Below are 10,108 nucleotides of genomic sequence, written 5' to 3' on the forward strand. Positions count from 1 at the left end.
TAGTTGCGCATGCGCAGCATACTAGAGATCCTATGTAACAACAGATAGAACCAGAGCTGAGATAGAACATTCATAAATAAATTGTTGTCTATTTATATAGCAATCAGGAGTACAATTCAATACAGTACAGAGGATCAGAAAAAATCAAAAGCAGTCTTTGTAAACTTGAGCTAGCTAGAGGAACCATTTCTTATCAGTTGCCATTTTTAAGAAAATACTTTGAGAGTGTTTCTCCATTTTGGCTAGTTCTTGGACTGAAGTTGCCAACTCCGCTACATGACCTTTCGATCCACTTTTTGTTGATTTTTTCTCTCCATACATAACCTGCAGAAAAAAGCCCACAAAACACTGAACCAATTTTGGCTTTATAGTATAATTATACGCTAACTTGAATGCATACATGCAATTTATTCACTGACCTTTCCATCATATTCTGACACGGGGACTTGGAATGAGTCTTCAACGACTGGAATGGAGACACCCAGATGTTCCTGGATGTCGGCAATGAACTGCGGCTCATTGTACCATATGGCACAGCCACCGTCCTCCAACAGGCTTGTGTTGTAGCAGCCACGCCCCTTATTAGCACACTTGTGGTACCACACCTAGGCAGGGAGGATAGTGACGTTACCTGTCAAGGGACAGCATTATTATAAATTTTGCAGACTTCACAAAAATCTCCATCAAAAAATATATTTATCGTCCACTATACATCAGAATTTATGGCAGTAAACCTCCGAGGACGAGGGTGAAGCCCCGAGGCCAAGGACGGTTTACGTTGCCATAAATTCAAATGTAGTGGACAATATACCCACTGGAATTAAATTGTGCTACCTAAGCTACCTCACCTTGGGAAACAGCTAGCTAACAGTCTCAAAAACTATTGAAAACGAATAAAAAGCTTGTCCGTACAGCTTGTAGCCAGTGCTAAGCTTCTAGCTCTTCGTACTAACTTGTCCATGTCCAAGCAGTGAGTCCCCTTCCTGGTGTTTAGTGAGCCCCACCCATCTGTTTTGCCCTTGTCAACAAGTGTCTAGCTTCTTTTTAGCTGTGTAGATCTAGTATAAAATCAGTGCCCCCTCAAGGCAAGGGAGTTTATGAGGAATGCGGAGTTTATGGTAGTTAAACCCCACCAGTTGCTATGATACAGACCCCAAGTGGGGTAAATGTGCACCAACGAAACTTCCTCGGTAAGTGGGACTGTTGCATATTGATTTTGGCATTCAAACTTTTCCCGCTATTCAGCACATGATACTTACCTTCTCCTTGACAGTTGCCACTAGCGATACGGCCAGTCCCATTCTCTCAGCTCGACCCACTCTCCCAATACGATGAACGTAGTTCTGCTTGTCGTCGGGTAGAGTGACATTGACGACAAAAGGTATACCACGAATGTCAATACCTCTAGCAGCTACGTCAGTGCAGATGAGGAACCGCACCTCCCCATCCTGTGTGTGTGTGTGTGTGTGTGTGTGTGTGTGTGTGTGTGTGTGTGGGGGGGGGAGGATATGCATCATAAACAAAAATACTGTTGTGTGATTACTATAGGAACACGCACTTTGAATGATTGTAGATTCTCCTTTCTTTCCTGCGGACGACGATCACTATGGAGACACACGCACGTGTACTCATTCACCATCGCCTTAGGACCTGTACGTACTTATATATATATATATACAACAGTTGCACTTATAACTATAATCTCTGACCTCCTCCGAGGGACAAAAGGTAAGCCTCAATGTTGTCACAGTCCAGCTTTGTCCTACAGAAGATGATAGCCTGATCCATCTTGTGTTCGTTGATGGCTTTGACCAGATACTCGGCTTTGAGCAGTTTCACACCCGCAGAGAGGGACTCGGGATTGGACGACCTCTTGTTGTCCTTGGAATGGATCCCATCCGTCTAGGGAGCCATGGAAACCAAGTCAATTTATAGCATGAAAAGTACAGCTTAAAATACAATCACACAGAGTGACACCAATTTGAACAAAACGATATTAAACCATTTTAAGATGGTGATTGTATTTTAAGCTGTACTTACCAAACTCAATTTATAGGTGCTCATGAAAAGTACGGCTGTAAAATGCGTGCACACCATTATTTTTAAGCACACTTGCACCATGCATGCAAGCGTATTAGCTAGTCTCGCGGGCTATACTTCAAAGACTGATCAAATCAATCATTTCAAAGTATGGCCCGCGAGACTGCATAATAGCTTGTTAAACGGTATACCATAGTCAACGTACATTGACCCTTGTTCCCTCGAGGGACCTCCAGGAGGCGTCCTTAACGGGGTCCACCCAACACAGTACCTGGTGTACAGTCTCCGGGACCGAGTCTTGTCCCTTCAGGTCTACCCACGTCGGGAAGTGGAGCAGTCGGTCCTGTAGAGGGGGGGGGGAGGGGAAGTGCAAAGCAAAGGGTCTAGGCGACTCCAGGCCACAAGGATTCGAGGCAAAGGGGGAGGGGGCAATGCTATAGTCATAACTACAAGTGCTTCAAAGTAAGAGCCTCAGGCAAGGCTCAGAAAGCGAATTAAGGCTTTAATTAAACACACCACCACAAATTGTTCTAACAAGCTCTCTAGCTGCAATAAGCGTTACAAATGTATTTTAGAAATGAAAATACCGCCATTTTCTTGACTTCAATATTGTGCAGGGTAGCTGAGCATACGACCATCTGTAGGGGGAGATAGATCACATGACTATTACATGACAACTATACCTGTAGTCGCTTCCCTTCGGGGGACACTTTAGGTATCTTCGAAAAGATTTTGTTGATCAGGTCTCCATGGCCTTGACTCAAAAGGCCATCCTATGATCATCACATAGTTAAGAGATATAATTGCAAGGTACGACTTACAGCTTCATCCAGAATAAAAAAGCGAATCTGCAAATACATACAAAATTGAAAGTGAAATTGTTAGCAGGTAAAAAGCACACACATAACTTACAGCTGATAGGTCCAGTTTGCCAGTGGTGATGAGGTCGTCAAGGCGACCCGGAGTACCAGTGACTATCTCCACACCTGCTTGTAATGCTTTTATTTGATCCTTAGCACTGTCTCCGCCCATCACCAGCAGATCTCTACATAGGGGGAGGGGAGTTATTAATACAAATACTAGGGTGACGCAAGCGCCATGGGGAAAGCGACGCATCCAACTTTGCTGGAAGTCTAGGAAGAAATTGTGCAAATGACAACACATCTTGTGGCAGGTTGATGACATGGCCTGTGTATCCATATTTCCCAAGTATTGGCATGACTGCAGATATATATAAACATCTCCTCAGCATCTTGGATTAAACAGTAGATTGTTCGAATAGAGGCATATCTGGATTCACGCCTGTATGCCTCTGCCTGCGTTGTTCCAAGCGTGCCTGTGTGGCCTCTGGAGTCTCTGTAATGAACATTTGGCCACTTTCTGCTATTTGTTGTAGGCGTGCTTGGCTGGCCTCTGGAGTCTCTGTAATGAAATGCTGGCTTCATTTAATAATGTTTGGGTTACTCTACATTGGCATCTATTTTTGTCGAGTTTCTACACAAAGTAAATGTTTATCAGTGGTAGCAGAACCCTCTGCATTCACTCCTTCTTTCTCTGCGTCTAGCAAGCCTACTTTTCCTTTTTTCAGCTGTTTCTTGGGATCTTGCGTGTCGCTCTCGTTCCCCCTCCTTCTAATTGCTAATCTTGTTTTCTTTCGTTGTTGCTAGACTATTCCATGCTATTTGTATCTTTAAGCTATCCTATTGACTCACGTAGAAATTGGTAAAGGATCACCAGTCCCAAAAGCAAATATCGTATGCTGGTCCATGACATACATACATACACCACCCGGACCAACGTTTATGACTAACTAGGGGACTCGCTCGCTCGCCCCAATGAATGCATTCCTAACATGGACCATACATGACCTGGTATGTACATGTAGATCCAACAGTAAAGGCCTAGCAATATTTATATCTTTTGCTACATAATTTAACAAACAGTGAGATAGATCGATAATACTCATAATTATATGCTACTATAAAGACACTCGATTACCTGATGCGCGGTGCTGAGAGGTGCTTGCTGAACAGGTGAATGTTATCACCAGTCTGTTGTGCCAACTCTCGGGCAGGCTCGATGATGAGTGCCCTCGGAGACCCCGGCTTGCTGGGACGAGCAGACATCGCCATGGCTGTATATACGAGTGAGAGGGGCAGGGGGGGAGTGTTCATTTATGATTTTATAAGAAGGCTCCGATTTTTTCTTAGTAACTTACCTTGTACTAGCTGTGTAGACTTTGACAGTGGTGTGTAGCCATAGCTTGCCTCAGGGGGGTACTTGAACGGTTGGTCTCCAAAGTTGAACTGCATCTCTGCATTCTAGTATATATAGAAACACCATCATTCAGTGTACTTACGGCACTGTACAATTAAGTTGCATCTACAAAGAAAGGGATAAGCCAAGAAAAAGTGCCCCAAAAGAGCACAGATAATGGAAGAGTGATAGAAAGAAGAAGAAACAACAAAAAAAGTAGAACTAATAGAAACATCATCATTCAATGTATCTTATGACACTGTACGAGTTGTAGGACTAACCTTGAGGACAACAGCTGCATAGAATGTCTGGCCCATGAGTTGTTTAGGCACTTGAAAAGCGTCCTCCAAATACACACCTGCAGCATGTATGTACGTACACACAGTGATACAAGACTGCGCATGCACAATAGTTGGAACACTCTAAAATCGAGTGATACGATTTCATTCTCAATTCACCATTTTTGCTAAATCCCACCACCCCACTGTCCAAGTCCAGGTAGCAACCAATAGTGTCTCCTTTACCGTATGCCTGTAGTAATGGTCAATAGAGCATAACCAACAGCTAGCTAAGCCACACCCACCTCTCCGTAGTCATCAAACTGACTAGCGTACGATTTCTTGCCTGTTCCTCCAAAACCAAATCCATTCTTGTCTTTTCCTGTGAGACCAAAATCATAATAATTAGCTATAGCAATCATTATGATTCTTCCTCACACAGTTACAACAGTGAATAGATGACATCATAGAGATCATCATCATTACATTCATAAAACTTAAGCACGTGGATCTAATCCAGAAAATTTGTCACAGTCCATTAAACAAAATTGCTCTCAAATGGCCCATTATATATAACTATTATAATGGCGACATAGTACCACCACCACACGCCTACCTAGCTCCAATGAGGCGTGTCCCATGCTCCACCCTACTCGACACAGTCCCTCGTCCGTAACTATGGCCTCGTAGTAGACTTTGCCCCCACCCACCCCTGAAGATGACCGACACCCATTCCACGCCCTCTGCTCTCGGCACTGAATCAGGAGACCCTCAGACGATATAGCTGCAACAAATAATAATAGCTTTTATGCTCATAATTTCTGTGCTCATTATTATCGAGAGATAATTATGAGAGCAAAACAGAAGTGATGGTTACACACCCACCCACACACACACAGGTAGTACTATAGTGTTGCATATTTAGAGGGTCGCATTTACTTGGAGTAGCTCTACTCAGGCTCTCCTTTTATCACAATTATTCAATAAGATTCCAAAAATACGGTGTTAATTGGAGGAACAAAGAAAGAAATAGAGGTAGTTAGGAAAAAGGAGAGCCTGTATCGGGAAGTCGCGTGCGAAGGTAGAGGGTGGTAGAAGGGTGAAGGAAAATGAGCGTGGGCATGCTGAGCAATGTTGGACTGCCCACGTAGATATCTATGACTAAAACTTTGCCTGCAGCCTAGCCTTCAAGCTGGACATGGACTTGGGGTTTACTGCCATAAATGCTGATGTAGTGGACATGGTCTAACCATAGATAGAGTAGAGGGGGATTGGAAACGGAAGTGATTCACGTGATGTTTTACAATGAAGTCTACATAGTGGCTCTGGACCATCCTAAACCCAGGAAACTTATTGTGTCCAATGCATACATCTCAGAGCTACCCCTATTACTGAATCACATACCCCCTGATAGTAGGTATCAATTGGAAACAAAGAAAATATAATCTCGATTGTCGTGAAGTAGCTAGAGGTGCACAGAGCGCTTTTTCATGCTTGTGTTTCCTATATACCTATGATATAACTAAGGCTGTGTAACTAAATAGTATCCTGTGTCCCAAATGGCCTCAAGTATGAAATGAAAGTTGATGTTTAGCAGCAGAACTGCTCGTGGACTTCTTACAGAGAGCAAAACAATTCTCATGAATTATTCATGTTTAGCCCTCGTGTTAAAAAGTAAGCCTCGAATAAACCGCGGAGATACGCAGATGGTACTACTTTGAGGGTACCGTACTTATTCGATTTAAAGCGACATTTTAAAATAATTACGAAGCCAGAGGTCGTTTCTTTTGGAGGTTGAAAAATTATGTTGAAGCCCTGGTGTCGCATATTTAGAGGGTCGCATCTAATTGGAGGTTACTCTACTATCCTCGATTATAGGCCGCTTAAATTACATTGTTTCTTGTGGCCTGGAATTGAGGCTGTGGTTTGACCTCTATTTAGGACGCGACATAAAAAATAATTTTCAACACTGCAGTCGCTACTTTTCAGAAAATTGGAAAAGATCAAGGGTATCGCATATTTGGAGGGTTGCTTTAAATCGAATCTCTCTCTCTACTCAACATGTCTGATGGTGTAAAAAAATGGGAACGCTTCACGAATTTGCGTGTCATCCTTGCGCCAGGGGCCATGCTAATCTTCTCTGTATCGTTCCAATTTTAGTATATGTAGCAGCAAAGCAACTACATGTGAGTATACATCAACATGATTTATATCCTGAAGATTGCATGTCTTTGTCTGTTTGTGGTTCCACAACTATGGCTATGAATATTATTTAAATTCCACTTCAATTAGTTAATTAAACTAAATTCAATTATTAAACCATAACTTGAATCTAGGATGAGAATGTTTTAGTTTGTCCACTACATGGCAGTGAACCTCCGAGGCCAAGGATGTAGTGGACAATAGTTATAATACCCACTGGCCAGGAATGAAAAATGGTTGCTACCTAACTAAGCTACCTCACTAGCTAACAGTCTCAAAAACGAACGACAAGCTTGTGTGTATGACCTGGTCAGTGCTAAACGTCTAGCTCTACATACTGATTTGCACCATATCCAAGCAGTGAGGCCCCACCCATCTGTCCTCCTTGCCAGCAAGTATCTATCTTCTTTTTGCCTATGTAGATCTATCAGTGCGCCCTCAAGGCAAGGGAGTTTATGAGATAGTAGTTAAACCCCACCCAGTTGCTATGATAAGGGTATAATTATTATAGGCTTCTGCACAAACATTAAATTTTAGCAGAAAGTACCGTATAGCGGAACATTTTCGCTATTCGGCTCGAGAGCCCTTAGAGAAGACATTTTCGTAGTCGAGTTGTAACCACACACACCAAGAGCTTTGCATGTGAAATACCAGTGCAGGAGTTTCTCTCAGTTTTAATTTTCGTGTTAACTGCTCTGCTCTCGAAAAACGCGAAATTTTGCACCTCACGAACATTTCCCGCTATACGGTATCAGCACAGTTAAACATTATTTTGATGCCTTTCTGTCCTTTCTACATTAGCTATTCCCCCAAACACTCACCTAGTTTATCTCCTCTGTCGTAAGGATTCATGACGACCTTCTTAGAAGCGTCCCCACCTCCCACTTGCTGCCCACCCCCTGACTTTTCCTTGAGTGACTCGTGTACTATCTGTATGACAGGTAGACAGAATGCTCCCGTCTTCCCACTACCCGTCTCTGCTGCCATGAGAACGTCACCACCCCCCAGAATAAGAGGGATAGCCTCCGCTTGAACATCCGTTGGGAGTCTGCGTTTAAAGTAGAGTGTGTGTTTGGTTTGTGTGCAGGCCGGGTGTGTGTGTGTGGGGGGGTGTGAGGTGTAGGGGGTGTGTGTGTGGTGTGGGAGGGTTTTATAAGTGAACTCACAGCCATTCCATTTCCTCAATGGCTTGCACTATCTCAGGCATCATGCCCAACTCTGTGTGGAGGGGTAAATAGGATCTATCCTATTGGGGGGCACATGCACTCCTTACCTGCAAAAGCTGTCATCTTTGCAGCGCTGAGTTCGATTCGAGCAAAAGTAACGTTAAGCTATAAGAAGGCCAAAAGGTCAAAGCATAATCATTATTAATTTTTATGCATTCTTGTGGGTTTTTATAGTGACTTTTACTAATACACATGCACTGGTACTTTTGCAGTATTGCCAACGGAGTGGTATATATATTGCTCATATAGAATCTCATAATAGATACAAAACTGATGATCACTATAATAAATGAGAATATTGTTGATTGGATATTAATGATGCCACAGACTATGTAATAACACGATACAAAAGTTACAAAAGATGGTTGACGGACTAGATACCTGGGTGATGCATGATCTAAACATTTAGTGGGGCTGGGTGAGTAGTTAGTTCTCAGCATTGAGGTGAGTATCTTGACATTGGGTAGGTAGTTCCAAAGTGAGTGTGATGACCCATGACATTTAGAGGTACGGTCGATGAACTATAAGGAATGGTCGCGTGTAGTTGAGGAGCGTTGAAAGGAGAAATTCCATTATCAGAGGGAGAGGTTAGGATGGAATTGGGTGGTGGGCTGGTAGGTGAACGGAAGCCTGTTGCAAAGTTCTGCTGTGGTGATGTGGCTCCCCATCTGGTTTCAATATGGTCTGGCTTGACAGGTGTTGTCACTGGGCTGGTTGACATCGGAGGTAGTGAGGGTACAATTGGAGGGGTGGTGGGCACAGTGGGTGTAGTTTTGTCTATAGTCTCGGAGGCACATGACTGAGGGCTGCTCGCTGTGGTGGAGCCGGGGGAGGATGCGGTGGCTTCAGATCCTTTATCTCCTGAGGTTGCTTTCTCAGCTTTCCTCCATTTCGCACGTCTGTTTTGGAACCACACCTGCAATAGTTAATAAAAGAGTGTTAATAACAGTGTTGGTAAACCAGGTGCAGCACTTTTAAGTATGCTTATAATAAACAAATACCATACATTATAGTTGGACAGCATGGTGTTTATCTCTCTAGCAAGCCACTGCACGATGTCATACATCCACAGATATAATAATTATTACGCACCTGCACTCTTGCTTCAGTGAGGTGAATCTTCATGGCCAGTTCTTCCCTCATAAAGACATCAGGGTAACGGGTCTTTTCGAATGCTTTCTCTAACTCTTCCAATTGGTGGGTGGTGAAGTTGGTTCTGTGACGTCTCTGCTTGCCCCTTCTGTACGCGTCTGGTCTGCCTGGCATTATGGAGTGGGGTAGGGGTTGCCCTGGGTGATACAGCACTCCAGATTGAGAGGACGGTACTGTCATTGAATGTCCTGGTGGGAGAAAATATTTCAGTTCACTTGCACCATCTATGAGAAAACGAAACAGTTACATGCTGCAACTAGCTACAAGGTAGTGTATACACAAACAAGCCCTGAGGGCAGAAATACAAGCCTTTTACAAGACACACTTACAGCTATACAAAATAGTTTATACCAGCTCCATGCAGCTATAGAGCTCTGTTCTTAGTTCTTACCTAAATGCAGCAGTCCTGGTGGTGGTGCAGGAGCCATCACTAGTGGAGCATTGAATGAGTGAAACTGGTGATTGCTAGTAGTGCCTAGATGCATTGTAGTGGAGGAGGGTAGAGACATTGCAGGCATCATGGAGTTGGGGATCTGAGGTTTCTGGTCGAGCATATGATGGTTACTGTCCACCAGGCCACCATAGCCCGGTGGGCTTGTCAGAGAGGGTGAGTCGAGAGAGTAGTGTCGAGCACCGCCAGTCAGCTTTCCATGAGCCATTTCAGGCAATCGAAATCTTTCAGCTGAGGGATGGACTATCAGGACACTGCTGCTGTGCATATTACAAGCTGAAAATTCTTTTAACTGTTGGGTTATTTTTCTGCAAACCTTGATGCAGTAGTAGGTCTAGTTTGCAGAGCTATAGAGTATTTGTATTTGGATGAGCTAATGCAATAGGTTGTCTAATGTGCAGTTAACACCAATTTGCACTCATTTATAGCTTGGGTGGCGCCCATGAATATCATTATCAGAAAGTATTTGTAAAAGTGTGCAAGCATGAGCATGACTATGGCTT

General features: G+C 43.5%; 2 protein-coding genes and 1 non-coding gene across 7 annotated transcripts; all 3 read right to left on the bottom strand.

Moving 5' to 3' along the window:
• Positions 1-57: 57 nt before the first annotated feature.
• Positions 58-8,150, bottom strand: LOC135347499 (ATP-dependent RNA helicase DDX1-like). 4 transcript variants are annotated; one of them, XM_064545515.1, is made up of 19 exons: positions 8,050-8,150; positions 7,943-7,994; positions 7,598-7,824; positions 5,191-5,358; positions 4,880-4,956; positions 4,755-4,827; positions 4,578-4,654; positions 4,259-4,361; positions 4,039-4,174; positions 2,953-3,085; positions 2,862-2,888; positions 2,724-2,813; positions 2,628-2,678; positions 2,246-2,383; positions 1,710-1,902; positions 1,559-1,650; positions 1,260-1,448; positions 420-605; positions 58-324 (listed from the first exon to the last, which is right to left on the bottom strand). In XM_064545515.1, the coding sequence occupies exons 1-19, from the start codon at positions 8,063-8,065 to the stop codon at positions 175-177; spliced, it is 2,178 nt and encodes a 725-aa protein (XP_064401585.1). In that variant the 5' UTR covers positions 8,066-8,150; the 3' UTR covers positions 58-174. The 4 variants fall into 4 exon arrangements, with proteins under 4 accessions (XP_064401585.1, XP_064401584.1, XP_064401587.1 ...); XM_064545514.1 differs by having other exon boundaries at positions 58-348; XM_064545517.1 differs by having other exon boundaries at positions 420-631.
• On the bottom strand, positions 6,651-6,755 carry LOC135348238 (U6 spliceosomal RNA). The gene has a single exon (XR_010398693.1). It is a non-coding gene; the product is annotated as a U6 spliceosomal RNA (small nuclear RNA).
• Positions 8,151-8,225: 75 nt separating the features above from the next.
• On the bottom strand, positions 8,226-10,027 carry LOC135347502 (homeobox protein otx5-like). Of its 2 annotated transcripts, none has more exons than XM_064545520.1 (3): positions 9,546-10,027; positions 9,095-9,342; positions 8,226-8,918 (listed from the first exon to the last, which is right to left on the bottom strand). In XM_064545520.1, the coding sequence occupies exons 1-3, from the start codon at positions 9,871-9,873 to the stop codon at positions 8,436-8,438; spliced, it is 1,059 nt and encodes a 352-aa protein (XP_064401590.1). In that variant the 5' UTR covers positions 9,874-10,027; the 3' UTR covers positions 8,226-8,435. The 2 variants fall into 2 exon arrangements, with proteins under 2 accessions (XP_064401590.1, XP_064401589.1); XM_064545519.1 differs by having other exon boundaries at positions 9,095-9,378.
• Positions 10,028-10,108: the final 81 nt, after the last annotated feature.

This window comes from Halichondria panicea, chromosome 14 (genome assembly GCF_963675165.1).
Source record: "Halichondria panicea chromosome 14, odHalPani1.1, whole genome shotgun sequence".
Taxonomy (NCBI): Eukaryota; Metazoa; Porifera; class Demospongiae; order Suberitida; family Halichondriidae; genus Halichondria; species Halichondria panicea.

Coding starts and splice junctions, on each gene's coding strand:
- LOC135347499 (XM_064545514.1), bottom strand. Junction 7,825..7,942: donor ATTGAGGAAATGGAATGGCT/GTGAGTTCACTT, acceptor CTTTAAACGCAG/ACTCCCAACGGATGTTCAAG. Junction 2,814..2,861: donor TTTTTATTCTGGATGAAGCT/GTAAGTCGTACC, acceptor TGATGATCATAG/GATGGCCTTTTGAGTCAAGG.
- LOC135347502 (XM_064545519.1), bottom strand. CDS start 9,873: ATGCACAGCAGCAGTGTCCTGATAGTCCATCCCTCAGCTGAAAGATTT. Junction 9,379..9,545: donor ACCAGGACTGCTGCATTTAG/GTAAGAACTAAG, acceptor GTTTTCTCATAG/ATGGTGCAAGTGAACTGAAA. Junction 8,919..9,094: donor TCACTGAAGCAAGAGTGCAG/GTGCGTAATAAT, acceptor TAACTATTGCAG/GTGTGGTTCCAAAACAGACG.